The sequence below is a fragment of the Capricornis sumatraensis genome, chromosome 15, assembly GCF_032405125.1.
Source record: "Capricornis sumatraensis isolate serow.1 chromosome 15, serow.2, whole genome shotgun sequence".
In the NCBI taxonomy this organism is placed as follows: Eukaryota; Metazoa; Chordata; class Mammalia; order Artiodactyla; family Bovidae; genus Capricornis; species Capricornis sumatraensis.
This window is the reverse complement of record NC_091083.1, coordinates 13,742,575-13,766,799: the sequence shown is the minus strand read 5'-3', so window position 1 is coordinate 13,766,799 and position 24,225 is coordinate 13,742,575. Positions and strand designations below refer to the sequence as shown.

Genomic DNA, 24,225 nt, shown 5'->3' with positions numbered 1-24,225 from the left:
AACATCTGGGGATGGGCCCAGCAATCTAGATTTTTTTGACCCCATAAGTCCTTCAGGTGACTCCGATGCACACTCTAGTATGAAGACCGAGGGTAACCACACATTCCTGCCCCAGGCTTTGGCCCAGGAGACAACCGTTTGTCAGTTCCTTTAAACCCTTCTCTTCTCTTGTCTGAATCATTACATTTATTGTTCGTGATCGCTCACAACTGAGGCGGAGGGTGCTGCTCCACGTTGGGCAGAACCAAAACTTGCCCTCTAGAGCAGCTTCAGACCGATGAGAAAGAGATTTACCCAAAGCTGAGTTCCGAAATGAATGAATTTGTCATAATGGTCCTTGGTGAAAAGTGACTTAGATAGACTTGGGCCAAAGAGTCTAGTGAAGAGTTATCTAAAGGCTGGAGAGTGGGTGAGGTGGGGAGCAGAGGAGCGGGAGAACAAGCAGCCGTGCCTGCTGAGTCTTGGCAGGTTTGGAGCACTCCCGGTTTGGCAGGGGGTAGCACACCATCCCAGGCTGGTGGCGTGGGTTTTCTGCAGAAGGTGCTCACCAGTCAGGGGAACAAGAACGTATTCATGGAGGTGAAGGACAGCCCAGTTTTTATGTAGTCCAGAGGAGGCTTGAGGGTGAGCCGTAAAGAAAAGGAGCTGATGCAGTTAGGAGACTGTCCGTGTTTAGGGAGAGGGGAGAAGGGGGCATTTTGGAAGGAAGGCTAGAATGTGGACAGCTTGGTGGGTGTTGGAAGCAAGAGCTGAATAGTTGAGATCGTTACTGACAGAGTAAGCTGTATTGCTGGTAACAGAGAGTATGACCTACTAGGTATGAATGGAAAGAAAATGACAGTCAGCCCTCTGTATGTGGTTTTGCATCCCAGTGAATCCAGCCAACAACTGCAGATTAAAACTATTCAGGGAAAAAGTTCCAGAAAGCAAAACTTGAAATTTTCCATGCTCTGGGAGTTATTTACATATCATTTACATTGTATTTACAACTATTTACATAGCATTTACATTCTGTTAGATACTCTAAGTAAGCTGGTGTAATGTAAAGTGTACAGGAGGCTGTCTGTAGGTATATGCAGGTACTAGGCCCTTCTGCATAAGGGACTTGAGCGTCCCGGACACTGGTCTCCCTGGGGTGGGGGGAGGCGGTGTTCTGGATGGTGAAGGGCCACTGTGCTGAGAGTTTGACCACTTAGTGTCCTGTCTTCCATTCAGTGCTGCGGAATCGAATATTTTATTGTCTACTGTATCTCCCCCGAGGTTTTAAGAGGAAAAGTTTCATCTCCCACTCACCCCACACCCACGCACATGCCACTGAAGATTGCTTTGGCAGGGATGGCACTGGCACATCTTGAAATTTTATAAAGCTTCACACTGAACCTGCGTACACAGTTGGAGCAAATGATCCTTGTCGATTATTTGGCTAGAAATCTCAATAATGAAGACCGAAAATCAGTTTTCTTTATTCTCCAGAGTCCCAGAATCTAATTTGCAATTTTCACTTCACCAAAAGTGAACAGGGGGCTTCCCTGATAGCTCAGTTGGTAAAGTATCCGCCTGCAATGCAGGAAACCCTGGTTCGATTCCTGGGTCAGGAAGATCCCTAGAGAAGGGATGGGCCACCCACTCCAGTGTTCTTGGGCTTGCTTTGTGGCTCAGCTGGTAAAGAATCCGCCTGCAATGTGGGAGACGTGGGTTTGATCCCTGGGTTGGGAAGATCCTCTGGAGAAGGGAAAGGCTACCCACTCCAGTATTCTGGTGTGGAGAATTCCCTGGACAGTCCATGAGGTCACAAAGAGTCTGACACAACTGAGACAAAGTGAAAAAAGATAAAGTAAAAAAGTGGTTTATCTACAGCAGGAAGTTGCAAATCCACATTTGAGTATAAACATTGAAAAGGAGAGTACAGGGCCCAGGTGGCTTTTTGGTAAGGTGTCACATGCATTTACATCCTTCACAGATGCTAATGGGCCATCTGATGACAAGCTTTATACCTGCTCTGCTTGATGCCCAGTGCAAGTCACTCACCTGAGCCAGCTGTCAGCCCCAAGCCATGTGACCTGTAAGAATTTGTTAGTATTCATGTAAGAATTGCATACCCTCCACCGGCACCATGACAAATCTTAAGTCTTCCCTGTCTTGCTGCCCAAAACCATTTTTGAGATGGAGGGAAATTGCTGTATTTCAGGTGTCTTAAAAGCCAATGTTACAAGAGTCCAAACCTAGGACATGTTACGTCAGATGTTCTTAAGTATTGGCACGTTAGTGGAGATGAGACTCTGTCAGATCCCCCAATTGGTGCTGTCATCTTAACTTATTTCAGTGTTAAGTATTTTAAAGATCTTTTATATGACTTAAAATTATCATATACAAGGAAAGTTTATTTTAGCTTGAACTAGGAAATAAGAGCTTCACCTGGTCTGCCTCACTCAACTTTTCATGTGATAGCATTCCAGAAAATTTTTCCAGACAAGAGCTTTTCTTTTCTTTTTTTATCTTTAAACTTTTTTAAAATTTATTTTTAATTGAAGGGTAATTGCTTTACTGTATTATGCTGGTTTCTGCTGTACAACACTGTGAGTCAGCCGTAAGTATACATATATCCCTTACCCCTTGGGCCTCCCTCCCACCCCCTCATCACACCCTGCTTTTCTGACTGTTGTATCGAAAATGAATACCTGTCCTTCACTGAGTGTGGTTGAGCAAGGTGTTATATTGTGTGTATGTTGGGGAGGAAGTTGCTGAGGTGGGGCTTTCAGAACTAGGATTAAATGCAGAAATTGGAGCCCTGAAGCAGTTTCAAATGGTTCCCTGCTTTTTGGCCAGGAAGCTCATATTACATTTGACCATGCCCTTTTGGGAATACAGTTCTTTTCTGTGTTTTTATTAATAGTAACTCAGAATGAAATAATTCAAACACCATCGCCTCAGAAATATTTATTTGACACCATTTGATTTCAAACAGTTGATTTATTTGGGCTGTAGAATTAGAAAAATCTCACATGAAATTTGAGGACCGTAATTAATAGTGATATTAATGATTATTATCACGACACTCCTTAGAAATCACTAGAAATGTGTACGTGATTAATTTTTTTCAGCGTGCCTGAAATATTAAGATAGAAAGTCTCCTATGAAGCCTTGTTCAGTGGTTTCGTTCACAAGAGACGTCAGTAAAGCTGTTTTTGCTGTTAACAAGCATCTTTGTCTACCTTTTATAATGTTGTTTCTGCTCTATCCCCTTTTAAGACTACCTGGGATTTGTCTGTCCTCAAGTGTTTAACAGGATCTCCAAGATGCCATCATATATTTCAAGGAGGTTTAGCTATACTCTGAACATGCACATTAAGTGCATCACAGAAAGTCCATCTGCTGTGGTTAATCGCGTTAACCTCAGATGAAGGAGTCAATCATAGAAAATTTGAGATCTAGAAGGAAGTGTTGAGGACTTGATGAGGGTGCCGAGCCCTTGAGGGTTTATGCAGGCGGAACACAGGCGCCGGGTCTCTTACGAAGGCCTTGCAGAGCCAGTCGCTGTCATCCATTCCTTCGTTGCCTCTTTCCCTTCAGCTCTTTGCTTTTTAAATATACTCGCAAGTCTCCTTTAAACAAAAATATCCCACGGGATCTGTTATCTCCCTGCTCCAGCTACCACGAACTCTCTTTCTCTTCATACACAGACAGCTTCTTTTTCTGTTTTGTTTATTGAAGTGTAGTTGATTCATGTGTCAAGTATACGGAAGAATACACAAACTTCTTGAATGAGCTGTGCACTCGGGAGACCTCGACCATGACTTCCCTGGCTTCTGAGGTTTTCCTTCTTCCCCTCTGATGGCCCTTCTCTGTTTACTGTAGGGGTTCATCCTCTTCTACTCAGCCGTTACAAGCTGAGTTCCTTTAGGTACTCGGCATTGGGCTCTCTCGGTTCCCACCTTTCTGTCCTCTCCTCAGGTGACTTTCCCACAGCTGTGGCTTCCTTTGTTAGAGATGACTCATGTATAGAAAGAGATGTAGCACACTCTCACGCACGCACACACATATGCACATGTGTATGTACACATATCTGCCTAGCATCCGTAGAGATGCATGTGTTTGTATGTACATGTGTATATGCACAGCTCCTTGGCTAGAGATATACATATGTATGTGTGTATAGCCATGTGTCTATATATTTTGAGGTCTGTATCTCATATGTAAATTTTTTTGGTTATTGTTAGGATTAAAAAGCAATTCTTAATCCTCCAACTTTCTAAATTTCTTAATTTCCATCATTCAACAGAATGTACTTGACAAAAACCAGGGGTTCTTTCAAAAGTATACTTGCCAATATCAGGAAAACATCGTAAAATATTCTATATTTTAGCACAGAGCACCAGATTATCAAAAATACGCATGTGTATATGTGTATATATGTATATGAGTAAGTAGGTATGAAGGTGGGTAGGTTGGTAGATGGACAGATTGAGAGAGCTCCCAGCCTTTCTTCTGGAGCTTCACGCCCTTCTACCTGCAAAAGGCATCTCAAATTCATTATGTCTAAAACCAAACTCAGTATTTCTGCCCCAACCTGAGTTTGATCCTTTTCAGGTGTTCTCATTCGGTGTGAATGGCTCCCTAGCCAGCTAGTTACAGCAAAGCCTAGCCAAGAGCTGTCTTCCTCACCTCCTGGTCCCTGTCTCTCGCCCAGCATGAGTCCTGGCCATGTTATCTCCAGGTGTCTCCCAGTCTGTTCATTTCCCTTCCTCTTAGGCCTCCCTCCCACCCAGTTCTGAGCCGCCCGCATCTTTGACCCAGACAGCTGCAGTAGTCACCTGCCTTGTTTATCTACATCTCCTCTTGCTCTCTGGTTCATTTTTCAAACAGTAGAAAGAGTTGGACTTGAAACTCAAGTCCAGTCACATGATGCTGCTGCTGCACAAAGGCCTTCAGGGTCTTCCTGTTGCCTGGACATGAAATCCAAGGCGCCTCCCTGTGTGCTGAGTGACTCCGTGTGCTCTGTCCCTCCCTCCCTCTCAAGTCTCGTCTTGGGCAGTACTCTCCCTGGTTTCTGCTTCTGTGTCTCCCATCATCAGCGTCTATTCCTGTCTCTGCTGCATCTGCTTCCTGCCCCCCCAGCCCCGGGAGCTTGTCTGAGGCACTGCCTCCCGCAGGGCATCCTTCCGTAACCTCTCCCTGCGCCCCGCTCCGTTCTCAGGTGCCCAAGAGCCAGAGGCAGCGCCTCCTTCGATTGCAGCTCTGAGTTTGTTGGTGAAGTTGTTTGCTACGTGACCTCTCTCTCCTTATTTACAAGCTCCCTACGGACAAGGCGTGTGTCTAACTCGTTCCTCTTGCATCCTCACCGCAGTGCCTATCACAGTGAGGAACACAGTAAGTGCCCACGCAGTATTTGTTGAGTGAACGGATGCACAGCGGCATCGTGTGAGAAGGAAGCACAGCCAGTAGGTTTGTTCAGGAAAGGAACGCAGTGGAGGAAAGAGAAGGGACCAGCCTAAACAGAGTCCCTTTTATGTGCCAGGCAGTTTTTACACACTATTTGGATGGAAGCAAGGAATAGTCAGTGGTGGTTTTGTTTTCTTTTGTAACTCCTCAAAGAGATTTTTATGTGTATTTCATGCACATACATGGGTGGCAAGCTTATTTTCATTCATTTAATACAATATGAAATATGTCTCTGAAATACTATCCTATTTTTCCATTAACATATTTTTGCAATTTTCAGCTTGCATGGCTGAACATTTGATTAACAGGAAAAAAAATTCGATTAGAGGTAATTAACACCTCAAATGAGATTGCCTTATTAATCTCTAATGTCACTTTAAGAGCATTAAATACACATATCCCGGGTATGGCTGTTTGATTTTTGACTTTCTGTGTGGTGCACGGTTTTGAGTCCCAGTCATAAAAGGCATGGGAAACACCTTTCTTCATTATGGTCACAGTGCCTTTCCATAATTGGGAAATATATGAATGCAGTTTTATGTGAGGAGGATAAGCAGATTGTTGAGTGAATAATATCCACTGCTGCCCTTCTGAGTCTCCCCAAACTGTGTCCTTCTCCTCTTGGCTCCATTTCTGCTAAATAACAGCAGTCACCAGAACAAGTACTTCGGTTACTCTCTTGGTTATGATCCAAACCCATTAGGTTTTAACTGTATTGAATTTGAAGCTCCTTTGAGATTCTGAGATAGTACGTGAAATAGGCATATGGATATGCTGGTCTGAAGCTCCAGAGTGGCTATGTGGGATATCGATGCTACCTTCAGGGTCCAGGGGGAACTGGTACCCAATAGAGACGGATGGCTGTGGCCAACCAGAAGTCACGTGCCCTGTCCAGGGGAGGCAGCAGGCAGCAGCCCGGTGACAGTACTGACCTCCTGACACCAGATCTCCCAATTTTTGAAGGGAAGCCAGAAACTCAGACTTTTATGTGACAACTATGGAGTTTTCACTGTTGATTTTTTTTTTTTCTTTTTAATTTGCGTGGAATACACAAAACACCTCCAGGACCTGAATTTTTTTCTTTGACCTTTGTGTTGCAGATTCTTTATCCTGGCTGCTAGTTCTCTGCGGTCTCTTTCTACCTCATCTGTCCAATATGGGTTCTTGCTGCTATTTCAGATGTCCTGTGTTTTGGCTGGACTTGACTCTCCTTTCTCCAGACTCTGGAGACCCATCCTTAGTCTCAGGCTTAGCTCCTGTCCCCGGTCACCCTCACATGGGGCACCTCTCTTGTCCTCTGCTTGTCCTGTGAGACCCAGCAGAGGACCTCGATGCCAGAGTCTGTCTCCCCATTCTGCACCCTGAACTCACCACTTTGATCCTTCATGGTTGAAGACTTCTCATACAAATGTCTTATCTTCACAAATATGTTGCCTTCATTTTCAGGGCAAAGATGGAACATGGGGTCTGTACTGAAGGCTTGATAGACTCTTAGGTGTGATATGTGCTTGTGTGCTAAGTTGCTTCAGTCACGTCCAACTCTGGGCAACCTATGGACTGTAGCCCACCAGGCTACTCTGTCCATGGGATTCTCCAGGCAAGAATCCTGGAGTGGGTTGCCATGCCCTGCTTCAGGAGATCTTCCCGACCCAGGGATCGAACCTGCGTCTCTTATGACTCCTGCATTGATTGGCAAGTGGTTCTTTACCACTGGCGTCACTTGGGAAGTGGGACCAGCTCAGATAGTACATCTTTTAAATGCTTCCAGGGACGGGGAGTTCACTGCTTCCTGTGACATCTGTGCCAGCTTTGGACAGCTCCGACCTTAGAAAGTGCCTTTTTGCTTACTGGCTTAGTCAAGCTGAAAGTTGCCTCCCCACCTAATGATTTTGTTACCCTTGTGCATTTACATTCCATCCTTCTGCCCTTTGTACATTGTGGACCCTTGTCAGTCAGAAGGAGCCCTCCTTGTGTGTCTAATGTAGCCATTTCAGTTTTAGCAGGATTTTCGCAAGAGGCAGCGTCTTTACAGGAGATAGACACTCCTCATGCCCGTTTTCTTTCCTGTCAAATTCTGAGGGAGATTTTAGTAACAGTGACCTGTGCACTGGCAGTTTCACTGTTTTTTCTTTAGAAAGTTTTTGCTTTCATTGGCATTGATAAACATTTTCTAAATTGGTGACCCTACGCTTTGTTTGCTTTCCCAACATCTCTTTGGTGAACTGCTTTCTGTTTTTCTTCTCAACAGTCAAAAGTCTTAATTATTTGTATATTAAGTTTTAAGTTTTGTATGATTTTGTAGTAGTTAAACCCCTCACTTCTGCCCTGGGTGACATAAATATTGTGACGCTTGGCTGTAAAAAAATGAAAGCATTTGAAGGTTTAGAATTGGCTTGTGTAAGCAGACTTTTGGGATGAAAGCCTCCTCTTGTTCCTGGGAATCCCATCTCAGCTGTGGAATTCCATGTTAGAGTGTCCTCCACTGACCAGGTTGCTCACGGTAAACTCATTGCTATTTCTGTGCGTTCTTAGGTGCCATGATCCTCTTGGGAAGAACCAACATGTTTCGTTTTAACCACCCAAAGGAGGCCGCCAAGCTCAGGGAGAAGAGGAAGGTGAGCAGCGTGGGATCTCGGGGAGCCAAGTCCACTTTGCGGGGGTGGCTAGGGGTGGGAGAAGAGGGGTCTCCGCTCTGGCTCCAGAAATTAGACTTTCTGGGGCAGGAACCAGCCCTCAGGGAGGGCTTCCCCGCGGACGGTGGGCTGGTGGAGTAGGATAGCGAGTGAGGTCCCGCGTGGGAGGAGACAGGCGGCTCTCCAGCCTCCTCTTCAGCCCTGCGTCCCCATCCCCCGAAAGGGGGTGGACATGCTCTCAAATTAAGTGGAGGGTGCCCTCCACTCGGGAGTGTCTGTTTTAAAGAGTTACTTCTACATCAGAATCACTTTCATTCAAAACTTTGCTCACTGCTTATTTTCATTCCCAGTAAGTTGGGTTTTTGATCGGGGTGTGAAGCAGAGATGGGGCGAGTTTAGGACAGTTGAACAACCGGAAGAGGTTGCAGCTTGTTTGGATGGGGACGTCCAGGGGCGCTTGAAGCTCTAGATGGGGATGTGGGCCAAGGACCAGAGAGGGAAGGGAAGGGGTGAGAGGGAGCGACGTCTGCCTAGCTGTAGAGCACCGTGCTGAGCTTAGACGGAGGAAGACAGTGAAGTCGCAGCAGAGGTGTCTGTGAGGCAGGCACCGTGCGGAGCCTCCCCGTGAACCACTTTGTGTCCACAGAGGCTGTTGGTACCCCTAAGTCACAGACGAGCGAGAGGAGAGACTGAGCCTGGCCTGTCCTGTGGCCAGCAAGTGGGGATCAGGGACTTGAGCCCTGAATGCCGGCCCAGGTGTGCTAGCCCCTCACACGGGGTGTCAGCACCTGCACCGAGTCACTCATCCCTCACACAGGGTGTCAGCACCCCAACCCGAGTCACTCATCCCTCACACGGGGTGTCAGCACCCCAACCCGAGTCACTCATCCCTCACACGGGGTGTCAACCCCCCCTCCCAGAGTCACACGGCGCCTCACACGGGGTGTCAGCCCCCCGCCCTGAGTCACATGGCCCCTCACACAAGGTGTCAGCACCCACTCCGAGTCACAGCCCCTCACACGGGGTGACAGCACCCGCGCCGAGTCACACGACCCCTCACACAGGGTGTCGGCCCCCCACCCCTAGTCACAGCCCCTCACACAGGATGTCAGCCCCCCGCCCCAAATCACACAACCCTTCACACAGGGTGTCAGCACCCACTCCGAGTCACAGCCCCTCACCCCGAGTCACAGCCCCTCACACGGGGTGACAGCACCCGCGCTGAGTCACACGACCCCTCACACAGGGTGTCAGCACCCGCGCCGAGTCACATAGCCCCTCACACAGGGTATCAGCTCTGTGCCCTGAGTCACAGCCCCTCACACAGGGTGTCGGCCCCCCACCCCTAGTCACAACCCCTCACACAGGATGTCAGCCCCCCGCCCCAAGTCACACAACCCTTCACACAGGGTGTCAGCCCCCCGCCTTGAGTCACACAGCCCTTCACACAGGGTATCAGCCCCCTGCCCTGAATCACAGCCCCTCACACAGGGTATCAGCCCCCTGCCCTGAGTCACAGCCCCTCACACAGGGTGTCAGCCCCCGCCCTGAGTCACATGGCCCCTCACACAAGGTGTCAGCACCCACTCCGAGTCACAGCCCCTCACACGAGGTGTGAGCCCCTCGCCCCGAGTCACAGCCCCTCACACGGGGTGACAGCACCCGCGCCGAGTCACACGACCCCTCACACAGGGTGTCGGCCCCCCACCCCTAGTCACAGCCCCTCACACAGGATGTCAGCCCCCCACCCCAAATCACACAACCCTTCACACAGGGTGTCAGCACCCACTCCGAGTCACAGCCCCTCACACGAGGTGTGAGCCCCTCACCCTGAATCACAGCCCCTCACTCGGGGTGACAGCACCCGCGCTGAGTCACACGACCCCTCACACAGGGTGTCAGCACCCGCGCCGAGTCACAGCCCCTCGCCCCGAGTCACTCATCCCTCACACGGGGTGTCAGCTCCTCGCCCTGAGTCACAGCCCCTCACACAGGGTGTCAGCCCCCCACCCCGAGTCACAGTCCCTCACTCAGGGTGTCAGCCCCCCACCCCGAGTCACAGCCCCTCACTCAGGGTGTCAGCACCCGCGCCGAGTCACAGCCCCTTGCCCCGAGTCACAGCCCCTCACACGGGGTGTCAGCTTCTCGCCCTGAGTCACAGCCCCTCACACAGAGTGTCAGCTCCCCGCCCCGAGTCACAGCCCCTCACACAGGGTGTCAGCCCCTCGCCCTGAGTCACTCATCCCTCACACGGGGTGTCAGCTTCTCGCCCTGAGTCACAGCCCCTCACACGGGGTGTCAGCCCCTCTCCCCGAGTCACAGCCCTTCACATGGGGTGTCAGCCCCCCACCCTGAGTCACAGACCCTCACACGGGGTGTCAGCCCCCCACCCCGAGTCACAGCCCCTCACACGGGGTGTCAGCCACTCGCCCCGAGTCACTCATCCCTCACACGGGGTGTCAGCCCCCTGCCCCGAGTCACTCAGCCCCACGCCTCGGCCTGCTTTTCCAGGACTGCCGGGGTCCCCAGTGACCCAGGTGGGAGTAACCAGAAAGCACAGTCCCCACCTCAGCCTTATCTGGGCTGCTGCTTCCAGCCTCTGAGCCTCCTGTCTGCTCAGCTCAGGTCTCCCTGGAGGGCTCTTTGGGGACCCTGTTGCAGGGAGGAGAGGGAAGGAAGCAGGCCTGCCTGTAACCTTCTGTGGGAGCAGGGCGCAGCGTTCGCTCTCCTGGTCTCCCTCCTCCTCCCCGTCCCTCTTTGTCACTCAGCAGGTGTGGGTGCTGCTGCTAGGGCACGGGCGTGCCAGGGATGCCAGGACACCCCCTTCCCTGGATGCAGCAGGTCAGGGAGCCCCTTGGGGCTGAGCGGCTCCTGTGCGGGGGTGAGACCCCGCTGGCGTTAGCTTAGGGCCTGGCTGCCGCAGCTTCCGTCCTCAGAGGGCGCAGTTGTGTGTGGGCTCCTGGGGGTGCTGGGCCCCTCACTGCCTCTCCCCAGGAGAGAGACGTGCGGGCAGTTACCTTCTCCTGCCGCCGAGGTAACCGCTCTGCCCTGTGTCTGCTCTTAGAGCGGCCTTCTGTCCTCTCTCAGCTTGTCCATGAGCGACCTGTCCAAGTCCCGCGAGAACCTCTCCGCCGTCATGCTGTACAACCCAGGGTGAGTGGACAGCGGCGTCGCCTGCTCTGGGGTCGGCCCTGTGGTTGTGTTTGCTCTGTCGACCCCGTTAAAGTCACTTAAGGAAAAAATCAGGTAAATAAAGCTTCTGCACTCAACCCTCCTTTATCAAGTCAGCCATAGCGATTTTTCAGGTTCCTTTCCAGCGCTCACTGTGTGTGAGTATCCTATTGCAAGAAGAATCAGCATGGGTAAGGCTCATCACGGCTTCCTTCTTGTTTTCATAGCAGTCTAATATTTTAGAGCTGACACTTGGATTGCTCCATGCACGATCCCTTTGGCTCAGGTACTTTCGCTTCATTTTGTAACTGTGGTGTAATCGCAGAAACGACTTTGGTTCTTAGGGCTTCAGATGCCCACGGAGTCGTGCTCACTCCTCCCAGTCTCTAGGAGGCCGGAGTCCACGCACGGTGGTGGTTTCCATGGACTTGGTGCTGGTGACCTTGAGCAGTTAGCTTAATTGCCTGAGTCCTCCATGGTTCCATCCGCAAAATGGTCATGAAAATGCCTCAAAACAGAAAAGTGGATGCAAGGACTTTGGAGTCCTTGCCAGGTTTGTGAAGAGTCCATAACTTTATCTTTCCTGCAAAGAGAATCTCATGTAAAATGGTGGAGGTAAATCTCATAGCTAAATGTGTTAAAACTGACAGCACTGCCATCTTCCAGAACTGGTGGTCCGTTGGTTGTCACTATCCTAGACACTGTCCTGAGTGCCTCGCCTTCGTCAGCTCCTGTATGTCACAGCGACTCTCTCTCTCTGACACGTAGAGAGTTCATACAGGCTTGCTCGCCAATTTCAGGGTCAGAGCCATGGTGTGAGCCCAGGTTGGCCTGATTCCCAGCCTGTGCTCTGACTCTGTTCCTATCTGCCTTTCCCTGCGTGGGGCACGGTTTCCCACCTGGGAACCGGTTCCATGGCCCATTGCCCCCAGCTCAGCTCTTCTCACAAAGTCTAAATATCTTGTCCCTCAGCTCAGGTCAGTCCTCCTGTTTGTGGACAGTAGACATGCCTAGAAGGACTTTCTTCACTGTTGTAGGAGTTTAAAGCTGGGACGGGGCCTTTCATCATGTTTCTGGATTCTCCTTTCTCTCAGCAAGCAGGCTGGAGCCCAGGTCTGGTTAGTAGGCCACTGGCTGCAGACTCCTGGGCCCTCTCTCCTTGCAGAACTCCTGGACGTGCACACAGGCCGGTCCCTTCTGTGTCAGCCCTTGCCAGCACTGTTCATGAAGCCTTTCCATCTTATGACAGGGTTACTGAGAAGGGCTGTGCTTGTTTAGGTAAATCTGTCTTGGACTAACCCTTGGTGATCGGTAAGACCCCTGAAACATGAGAACAGTCTCAGAGCAGCTGGGTTATTGGTACTTGGGAAGCTCATCAGGTTGTCGGTCTTTAATTAATTCCTCCCTGTGGTTTTAGCAGCAGCTTCCTACCATGACTGAGACTGCGTCTTTCACATGCTCACTTTATTTGGGTTTAATGTAACACGCAGGTGTTTAGGGTTGTCTTCAATTCAAGAAGCACGTTCCCATCTGTTCAGTGTTGTGGGGCTGCTTGAGTCTTTAGGGTGTGTAGCGTGTTTACATGGGTGGATTCGTCTCCCCGCTTGAAACCCATTTCCTATCCCAGGATTCAGGTTCCAGCTTCATTGTCCTTGATGGTGGCAGCTTCGACTCTGAGTAGGCTTGACAGTAACATGTGACTGTTCCATGCCTCTGAAAACAGAAAGTGATCTGCATTCTGCCTGAGCTCTGGGACGCAGTGTTGCCAGCTGTGGGCCCCGCTCTCCCAGGCCTTACAGATGGGATCTCCTCCAAACGCGGGAGACTATGCTGTTCTCTTAAAAGTGATGTTGTTTTGTTGTTGTTTGCTTGTATTTAAGCTAAAGTGGTTTTTCTCAGTGTCTGTGAAATGTAGGTCAGAATGTAGGAGCTTCGCCCTCAGAACTTTTCAGTGATTTCTCCTGGTCTGAAACCTAAGATCCCAGGCCTCGGTGAACCGCCCCACCCTGTTGACAGCTCAGCTCTCCATCATCCGTGCTGGACCCCACCCCACCCTCGCGCCCCTTGCTCTGGGCACCAGCCATTCCGTTTTGGGTCCCGCTTCGTCGCTCAGACTGCCTGGGCCAGTCATGCCTTTGGGGCTTCTCTGCTGGTCCCAGAGCCTGGCGTACCTTTGCTGGTGCCGTCTGCCTGCCCTGAGGCGCAGTACACGCGGACTCCTCTGGGTGCTGTTCCTAACTTCCCTCCTCCCGCGGCTGTCTCACGGCTCATCGCTCCATCTCTGGCAGCCTCGTCTTGTTCTTTGTGATGCTCACTTGTCTGTGAGCAGGTCCTTTCTCAGCTCCTCCTGAGAAGCAGGCATGGTTCTCCGCTTGGGGACACAGTTCCCGATAAGACCCCTGGTGGGCTTACAGGTCGCTCCAGGGGAGCAGCCATCACAGGTCGTTTATGAATAACGGTAGAAGATGAAAATGAGATGAAAGTAGACCGCCTCGGGCAGTCCTAGATGGAGCGATCAGGAGAGGCCTCCTGAGGCGGGGACATTTCTTACAAGGCTCGTGCGGAGTGAGGATGATGCTTGTGTGACCGGAAGTGGGCAGGTATCTCCAGGCAAGGAAGAGGAAGCAGGCACGTGGCATCCAGCCAGGAGGTGGGGCGAGGGCAGAGCAGATGGGTGCAGTCACCAGAGGGCGGGATGCCAGGAGGGCAGGGGGCCAGCTGATGTGGGCCTTGGAGACCCCCGGAAAGAGTTTGGCTGTTTCCAAAGAGTGCTGGGGAGCTGTTAGATGTCTTTAAGTAGTAGAGGGACATGAAGATTAATTTACTGCAGATGTTAGTACATGCAGCATTTGGAGAAGGTGGTGTAGAGCGAGAGGCCACTTAGAAAGCTGCTGCCTTAGTCCAGGTGGGAGGTACCAGCGGCTTGGGTCTGGGTGGTCATCATGGAGATGGAGCATCATGGAACTGAGGGCTGTCCCAGGCTTCGGATTTAAACAGTTGGGCAGATGGCAGACCTGCTTCTGAGGTGAGAGCTGCAGGAATGACCCCTCTGGGCTGGCAAAGGGTGAGAGTTCAGTCCGTGTAACTTTCCTATTAGGTTGGAAATTTTTAGAGGTCAGAGGCTGGTCTTACTAATTTCTATATTCTATAGTGTCATTCACATAACAGGCTTGATGAATGTTTAGCAAACAGATTAAGAATGAATTTATACTGAGATACACATGTCCTTGGGGCTTCCCTGATAGCTCAGTTGGTAAAGAATCCGCCTGCAGTTCAGGAAAGCCCAATTCAGTTCCTGGTTTGGGAAGATCCCCTGGAGAAGGGATAGGCTACCCACGCCAGTATTCTTGGGCTTCCCTTGTGGCTCAGCTGGTAAAGAATCCACCTGCAATGCAGAAGACCTGGGTTCGATCTCTGGGTTGGGAAGATCCCCTGGAGAAGGGAAGGGCTACCCACTCCAGTATTCTGGCCTAGAGAATTCCACGGACGGTATAGTCCATGGGGTTGTAAAGAGTCAGACATGACTGAGTGACTTTCCCTTCACTTCGTGTATGTCCTTTGTGGGGGAGAAGGTTTTTCACTACTTCTGGGCACGTGTGTTCCTGATAATGGAAAATGGCACATCGTGCAAAGGAATGTGTATCTGAGGCACAGGTCAGTTCCAGAATGACACTGCAACTGGTGCAGTAACCTCAAGCTCATGTTCAAGATCCTCAGGCCAAAAGTGGGAAGAGGGCCTCATGAAGAAGTGAAGACTTGGGCCAAGGCAGTCTGAGGACACAGTGAGAATCGGTCTGTGGTTGGCCGAGGAAACAGTGCTGGATGAGTGGACGCAGCTGTGGTGACCCGTTCATCCGTGCATCTTGTATCTGCCACCTCTGCAGCGCTCATCTGTACCAATTCAAACTCAGATGACTTGATACTTCATCATACCTTCATTCCCCTGATTCTAGCTGCCCCCTCCAATTGCCACTGGCTACAGAGAACTGTGACCCATAAATTAAAACATAATTGGAGAAAAGTCACTGCCTCTGATTTATGGGAAGCAGACACCCTGTACAGTTTATCTGCTCCAGGAACTCGGCAAAACAAAGTAGGAATAAAGCTGCGCTGGGTTGTTTGGATCTTTTTTTATGTAACAGGTGTAAATTGGTTGTCATTTAGTCACTAAGTCATGTCCAACTCTTTGCGACCCCGTGGACTGTAGCCTGCCAGTCTCCGCTGTCCATGGGATTTCCCAGGCTGGAATACTGGAGTGGGTTGTGACTTCCTTCTCCAGGAGATCTTTCTGACACAGGGATCGAACCTTCGTCTCCTGTGTTGCAGGCAGGTGTGTTATCACTGAGCCACCTGGGAAGCCTTGCAGATATAAACACCTGTGACCGAGGTTAAGCGCCGCAGGATGAATGGAAAGGGGGGCTTCTCCCTGTCTCCTGTGCAGTCTCATTGTTGTAGCAACACGCAGCCTGTGCTGAGTCGCCAGGGCCCCTGGCAGGAGGAGGTGGTGTGGAAGGCACAGCAGGGCTCTGAGGAGGCTTGGGTGGTGACTCCATCTAACCTAGCACTTCCTTCTCCATAGCTGAGGATGTGAAGATGCTGGAAGTCTGTAAGATGCGTCATCTTGGAGAATAAAGCTCAGGTCGAACACTGAGCAGAAATTTAGCCCTGGACGCTCGTCAGGCAGAACCTCAGGTCGCTCCCCTCAGTTCTGTTTGAGGAGGTCCTATCATGTCCAGTGAACTGGATTGTGTGCTGGGCCCTGAGAGGTCTGCAGGAAGAGAAAGTTTTGCCCTGCAGAGTAGATGCTCTGGGGGAGGAAACTAGGTGAGTGCTGGCAGGAGTCGTGCTGAGCGCTAGAAGAGGTAAGAAGATTCTGCAGGTCGGGGCCTGGCCTGGGGAGTGCTCTGAAAACCAAGCCAGGATGTGTGCAGTTTGCTTTGGTAAACAGATGGCTGTTCTTTGAGGAGATGCACTTTGGCAGGATGGGGCAGGAGAGATGGCAGCTCAGGTTCTGCTGGCATGTTCTTCAGCACCTGTGTGCAGGTAACATTTTTACAGGTTCTGATAGGTGTGCTTAGAATAAGGATTGTGATTAAAATGTATGGCCCAAAATACAACAGAGAATTGTTTTCTCTGTACTCGTAAGCAGATGCTATCTCATTTCTTCATTCCTTTTTAAATTTGTGCTAAGATGAATCCACCTGCCAGTGTAGGAGATGCAGGAGACACAGGTTTGATGCCTGGGTTGGGAAGATCCCCTGGAGAAGGAAAGGGCAGCCCACTCTAGTATTCTTGCGTGGGCAATCCTCTGGGCAGAGGGGCCTGGCAGGCTACAGTCCATGGGGTCAAAGAGTTGGTTACGACTAAGCACGTACACACACAAGATGCACTTAACATGAAATTTGCCATCTTAACCATTTTAAGGGAACAGCCGTATTAAGTGTGCTACATCATTGCAGCCAACCTCCAAAACTCCATTGCTATAAAACTGAAGCTCTGTACCCATTAAATAATCTTCCAACCCCCATCCCCCCCCCACCCGTCACCCTGGCAACCACCATTCTGTTGTCTGTCTCTACTCTAGGTACCTCGTATCAGTGGATTCATACAGTACTTTTTTTTTGTGACTGGCATATTTTGTGTAGTATAATGTCTTCAGAGTACATTCCATTTTGTAACAGGTATCAAAATTTCTTTCTTTTTAAGGCCAAATAACATCCTATTGCATGTATATGTCATATCTTACATATTCATTCATCTGTCGGTGGACACTTGGGTTGTTTCCCCTAGTGGCAGTTGTGAAAACAGTTATTTTCTGTGTTTTCTTTTTTTTTTTTTTTTTGATAGTGGCCACCCTAATGGGCATGAGATGTTACTTCATTGTGGTTTTTCTTCACTCTGTTTTTCTTCCATATTCTCAAGAATGTCCTATCTGGAAAATAGTGTTTGGAAATACAGAAAGATGGAAAATCTCAAGGTCTGCTTCCCTAGTAAGTACAGTAAATAACTAATGAGTGTCAGTCTGAACCAGACATGGAACAACAGACTGATTCGAAATTGGGAAAGGAGTATGTCAAAGCTGTATATTGTCACCCTGCTTATTTAACTTATATGCAGAGTACATCATGTGAAATGCCAGGCTGGATGAAGCACAAGCTGGAATCAGGTTGCCAGGAGAAATATCAGATATGCAGATGACACCACCCTTATGGCAGAAAGCAAAGAACTAAAGAACCTCTTGATGAAAGTGAAAGAGAAGAGTGAAAAAGCTGGCTTAAAACTCAACATTCATAAAACTAAGAGCATGGCATCCAGTCCCATCACTTCATGGCAAATAGATGGGGAAACAATAGAAACAGTGAGAGACTTTATTTTGGGGGGCTCCAAAATCACTGCAGATGGTGACTGCAGTCATGAAATTAAAAGGCATTTGCTCCTTGGAAGAAAAGCTATGATCAACCTAAATAGCATATTAAAAAGCAGAGACATTACTTTGCTGATAAATGTTCATCTAGTCAAAGGTGTGGCTTTTTCCCAGTAGTCATGTATGGATGTGAGAGTTGGACTATAAAGAAAGCTGAGTGCTGAAGAATTGATGCTTTTGAACTGTGTTGTTGGAGAAGACTCTTGAGAGTCCCTGGGGCTGCAAGGAGATCCACCCAGTTAATCCTAAAGGAAATCAGCCCTGAATATTCATTGGAAAGACTAATGCTGAAGCTGAAACTCCAATCCTTTGGCCACCTGATGCGAAAAGCTGACTCATTTGAAAAGACCCTGATGCTGGGAAAGATTTAAGGCAGGAGAAGGGGCCAACAGAGGATGAGATGGTTCAGTGCTATCACTGACTTGTTGGACATGAATTTGAGCAAGCTCTGGGAGTTGGTGATAGACAGGGAGGCCTGGCGTGCTACAGTACATGGGGTCACATAGAGTCAGACACAACTGAGTGACTAAATTGCACTGTCTGACAAGGACAGATCCAGGGATCCTGATGACCCCCTTCAAGCCCTGCCAAGTTCAGTTAAACCAGCTCACTCGCAGATATCTCAAACCCAGTCCATGGGGGTAGGGATCCAGGAAGTACTATTAGTCAAGGAGAGATGTGTTCATAATGGCACAGAGATGGAACAGTGAAGGGTGCTGGGGGCACTGCAGGAAGGGCGTGGAGGGGAGCTTGAACTGAGGCATCAGTGGAAGGAGCCTAGAGGCAGGCCCGGGCTGCAGAGGCGCCCTGAGCAGGAAGTGATGAGACCTGGGTGGGTAATGGGATGTGGGCAGGAAAGAAGGAAAAGCCATTGGCGTCCATCTTCTGGTTTTAGTAGTTGATTGGGCATTGCTAGCTCCCCAGCAGAAAGGCGGATATAGGAGGAGAGGCAGGGAGGACGTTGAGCCCTGCCTTGAAAACCTGGGCCCTGGCCGTGAACTTCCTTCCAGGAGGGACTGCCTGTGAGCTTGGGGTCAGCCACCAGCTCCCTGTAGGGGTGTGGGGTCTGGTCCACCTGTCACAGGCCCCAGGGAAGGCAGGTCCCTTGCATCCCCTCAGTTGCTGAGTGAGGGCCCTTGTTTGTCCACCCTGAGCTGGGGCTCAGACCCCTTGGTGTGTGAGCGCGTGCACTGGGCAGATTTTGGTAAAGCCTGGCAGGAGTCAGGGCACCGGTAGCCTTTGCCTGGGACACTTGGACTCCTCTGGGCTGACTCTGCATTCGTGCTGCTGTGCAGCTCACCCGGCCCTGGCTGCACGCCTCCTCCTCCTGGCAGAAGTCCACGTCCCCCTGCCCTGGGCTCCATCCCACAGGCTTCAGCAGACACATGCAGAGTTCTGGGTCCCTTACCCGGTATTTGCCTTGTTGCCTCTCTTAGGACTGGTCTGGTGCCAGGGTCCTGCCCTGGTTGGATGGATCCAGGGTATCCGAAGTGTGACGGCATCAGCGAAGAGATTTAGAGAGAGAGAGAAAGAAAGAATGCTGCAGATAAGAAAACAGAGGAGAGAAAGAGGCTGATACTCCTTTGTTTACACAGAAAGCTAATAAAGCCCCAAGACAAGGGACTTGTCTGTTCACGGAGGCCGCAGGCGCCCTCCCGGTCTCCCGGGGGAGTGAAGATGCAGAGAGCCTTCCCATTCAGGTCTTAGAAGCCCAGGCAGATAAGTGAATGCAGAGAGCCTCTATGCTCCAAGGGATCAGCCTGAAAAAGAGAGTAAGAGAGAGAAAGAAGGAAAGAGAGAAAGAAAAACATGGGGAGACCAAGCTTCTTCAGTGAGCGAGGCTGCTAACTTTATTTTCAAAAGGGACTTTTATACCTTGACTTGTACGTAGAGGGAAATGAAAGATGCAAGGTCATGCAGAATCAGCCCAAACACTCCAGCCGTTTTGCCCTTATTGAATCCAGTATTTTTTCTGCAAATCTTTCCCATAAACACTGTTGTGTACATTATCTTTTGGCCTTGGAGGCCTGTGGACATTTTATGATCCTCTTTTGATAAAGGCTGTTCAACCAGAAAACTTATTTTCCCTTGAAATGTTTTTTCTTTATATGTCTAATCTATGTCAGCCTCAGAAAGTATCAAACAGAGTTACATTCTCAGGGAGCAAAGGTGCAGCGAGTTACAACTAAGAAAGAACCAATTAGCTCAAAGGTCTGATGTGGTTAAATTCAAGGCTACTGTTTGTTTTTCTTACATTCCACCTATGTTAACTAATGCACTCCCAGGTGCACAATGGATAAGGGATGTGGGAACTTGGCAGCAAGCATTGGCTCAACAGTGAAATCCTACACCAGCACTACTCAAATAGTTTTTAACTCTTCGAAAGACTCTATATTTTTAGAATATTTTAGGCTTCCCGTGCCTCTCACAGTTGGGAGGCTGTAAATAATCACATGCGTAGCTGCAAGAGTCTGGATAAACCTATCAGACAAGCTAGAAAGCCATCTGAGGGGGTTGATTTGAATATTTCTTTCATGTCCAGGAGACTTATTAACTAAAGCCCTAAGTTAACTTTTTCCAGAAAAAGGTGGTCAGGGATAGCCCCCTGTTAATGTCAGAAGAGTTGGTGAAAGACATAAAATAGTAAGACAGACAGATTCCGGTTTTGGGTAGATGTTTGGGCAGGTCCAGGGGGTCCGTTGAGTCCTGAAGCCTTGATTATCAGATCTCTTCCGCATGACCCTGTCATGAGTGGGATCTCCCATGCTGGCTCCCGGCAGTCTGGGATTAGCATTCTCTTTTTGCTTTTAAACTTTCACCTCTTAGGTGAACTAGCTTTCTGCCTTTCTGATTCCCTAATGCTTAGTATTAGCTTAATAAAGTCAGCTACCCTGAAGCATGCCTCTCCCCCTCCATCCCCCCACCGACACACACACCCTCTCTTCTTAGTTCCTCTCTCATTAAACCCTCATGAACACCTCTTTGTAAAGATGCTGGGTTCTTGAGTTTGAGCTGCTCCTTTCCCTTGAGCACCAGCAGCTTTCCTGCCTCCTGAGAGAAATCTCAGCCCGCTCTGTGCATCGGGAAACTTTTTCTCCCTGAATTGGCTCCATACAGGGCCTCTGCCTCTCCAGCTCCCCACTTGCAGTCTCCCACCTCCTCTTCCAACAAGTTCATTCTGAGAAGCATGCTGCTCCTCATCGTGGAGAATGTTCGGGAGGGACTTTCCTCTTTAAGCGGCCAGGGTGGTCAGTCCGTGAGAAGTAGCTGACCTTCTGGAGTCGTCAGGACTCCCTTGGTCATGCACAGGATTCCTGGTTTCCTCTCGAGGTGACACTGGGTTGGGGGGCCACTTGTGGACTTGCCCCTGGAACCTGCCCAGCCTGGGGCCACAGGATGGCGCTCACTGCAGTCCCCCCGTTAACCCTTCGTGGTGACCCCAGCATGGGGCCTGGCCCCCAGTTCCTCTGGGATGCCCTCCAGGCCCCAACCACAGTCACCCATTTGTCCACTACTATCATCTTCTGTCACTTGCTGCCTTGAAATTTATGCTTTGGTTTAAGTGGACAGAACGTCTTTCACAGCTCTCTCCAGGCCAAGTCCATTTATAAAACCTTCTACAAAACCTGCCTACTCTCCTTCCCACGGCCAGTCCTCTTCGTCTTCCAGGGTGCATAGGGGAGTTGTCTCCTCAGAGGCATTCTGTTGTGTCTCCAGATTGAGCTCAGTGCTTCCCCTTCATTCTCTGCCAGGTGTCTGGCTCACACCTTTATCGCCATAGCTCTTCCCAGGTTCATGTCATTAATGCTTTTGCCTGCTTGCCCACCAGGCTCCCTGAGAGCAGGAGCCATGCCTTACTCATCTTTGAGTCTCCAGCATCTTGCATGTAGTGAGCACGTCACAGATGTTCCCTAAGATGGAGACTTGGCAGCAGCAGGAGGTGTGTCTGCTCATAGGTGTCCAGGGGCCTTGTGCCTCAGATGGTCCCACACTAGAGTCTCCAGTGTAGCTGGGCCTCGTCTTTGTGAGGCTGTCATGCACACAGATGTACTTCTTACACATTTTGTGGCTTTCTTAACTGTTACACATTCATATATCTTTTGGTTTTCTCGGTATCATGTAGATCTGAGTATGTTTATTGCAGTAGGTTAAAACTGTTTGTTACTTAGCATCCAGTGCCTATTAGAGCAGAGCTCTCTGGAAGAATTAAATATGGTTTGCAAATGATTATATCCAGTAAGACGCAACTCATCTTCAAAGCACCTGGTCTCAACAGGCAGCCTAGTAGTTCTCCAAAGAGAATTTTTCTCCAAAAACCCATGCTGTGCATCACAGCAAGATTTCGACTTTTAAGAAGTGACATCTTCGTTACCCAAGAACATTTTATTGGCCCAAGTGGGCACATGGCGTTGGGTATGTCATGTCCAAGGTCCTTGTTTGGGAACTGACTGCTGGCCTACATTGCTGGCTTTCTGGAAGCCAGGATTTGTGTGCACACATGGGTGGTGCCTGGTGCCAGAGGATTTTTGGAGGAGATGAAGCAGCCCAGGGACTTCCTTCGGGAGGGAGCTCCACTTTGGAGAAGCGCCCAGCCAGGGTCTTTGCCAGGAAACAATTTCACTGCAGGGAAAGCATTCCTCCTCAGTGGCCCAGTGTCTTTTAAGAAGAAACCAAGCCCACTCCTCAGGTGTCCTGTCTCACTCTGAGGCTGTAAACAGGCGACTAACTTGGCAGAGTGTGGGCACTTTCACAGCTTTTAGAAAGTGCTCAAAGCAAAATTATATGCATTCCAAATTCATTTCAGTCTTGAAAGTAAAAAGAAATTTTTATTTGTGCATTAGCACAAATTTTTATTTAAGCACTAGCTAGTGGGAAGCCTGTATGAATGGATATACTGTACGTGGATAATTAAATTCTGAAGGGGAAAAATGCCTAGGTTTCAAATCCAGTTGGACCAAAAATACCTAAAATACCTAAATACCAAAAATACCTAAAATCACACCTGTGTTTGGCAAGTGGTCCAGGGAGCTTCATGGAGTGTAGTGTTGGGATGGGATTGGTGGGCGTCAAGGCATGTAGGATGTTAGCTCCCTGACCAGGGATCAGACCCGCACCTTCTGCTTCGGAAGGAGAAGTCTTTTTTTTTTTTTAAATTTAATTATTCATTTATTTTACTTTACAATATTTTATTGGTTTTGCCATACATTGACTTGAATCTGCCATGAGTGAAGATGTGTTCCCCATCCTGAACCCCCCTCCCATCTCCCTCCCCATCCCATCCCTCTGGGTCATCCCAGTGCACCAGCCCCAAGCACCCCATATCATCCATCAAACCTGGGCTGGCGATTGTTTCACATAGGATAATATACATGTTTCAGTGCCATTCTCCCAGATCATCCCACCCTCGCCCTCTCCCACAGAGTCCAAAAGACTGTTCAATACATCTGTGTCTCTCTTGCTGTCTCGCATACAGGGTTATCGTTACCTTCTTTCTAAATTCCATATATATGCGTTAGTATACTGTATTGGTGTTTTTCTTTGTGGCTTACTTCACTCTGTATAATCGGCTCCAGTTTCAGAGAAGTCTTGACCACTGGACCACCAGGGAAGTCCCTGAGTGATGATTATTTTTAACCTGACTTTTTATTTTCATGTGTTCATCGTGGAAAATTTAGAAATCACCAACAAGCAAAAAAGAAATTATTGCAGTGAACATGTTGCCGTGTATTCTAGTCTGTACTTCTGTTTGCCCCACTGTCTAGTCACGTCTGTCTTTCTCTGTGTGTGTATGTGTACATATGTGTACTTTAATATTTCTACGCATTTATATGTGTTCTTTTGCCAGATGGGTTCACACTGGGCTTGTGAGAGTTTTTTGCCCTTATGTGTCTTTTCCTCTTCATATGTGTTATCCTCTCTCGTTTTAAGTCCAGGTGCGATTCCTTTGTATGGCCATTCCGTACCTCACTTACCTTCTGTTGGGAGGTGTTTCTGTTGTGTAGTTTGGCACTATGACGAGCAATTGGGGTGAACACATTTGTAGCTAAATCTTTGTGGTGATCCATGAGTGTTGCTTCCTCAGGGGAGAAAAAAGTTGAATGGAATTACCAGGCCAGAGGGTATATATAATATGTCCTAAGGCTCCTAATATACACTCACAAACTGTTCTATGGGATGGTTGTACATATCACCACTATTCATTTCCTACCAATACTGTCTGAGAGTTTCCCTTTGCTTGCAAACTTGAAAGGAATCCTTTGGAAGTGTAGACTGTGTCGGTACGAGCACAGCCTTCTGGGTGCAGCTCTTGGCTGTCTTCACAACAGCTAGGGTGTAGGGAATCCCCCTAGCAGGGGCGCTCTCTGCAAGCGTGTTCCGAGCATCCTGGTCAGCAGCAGGGATCCAGCAGGCTCTGGTTTGTCCTGTGCTGAGCTCCATGCTGTGTGTGGTGAGCTCCAGCCTTCCTGCTCCTTTCAGGTTAAGAGTCGGGATGGGATTTTGGAATGTAAAGCCAGAAGGAGCTAGATTCTGAATGAAGAGTCCTCAAGATTGCTATGC

The 24,225-nt window shown here is 49.2% G+C and overlaps 1 protein-coding gene across 1 annotated transcript in view; it reads left to right on the top strand.

The window, feature by feature from the left end:
• KIF16B (kinesin family member 16B) overlaps positions 1 to 24,225 on the top strand; it is a 291,622-nt gene that overhangs the window by 152,981 nt on the left and 114,416 nt on the right. The window contains exons 16-17 of the mRNA XM_068986883.1: positions 7,972 to 8,054; positions 11,137 to 11,225. Coding sequence (XP_068842984.1) covers positions 7,972 to 8,054; positions 11,137 to 11,225 — 172 coding nt within the window. The remainder of the gene's footprint in view (positions 1 to 7,971; positions 8,055 to 11,136; positions 11,226 to 24,225) is intronic.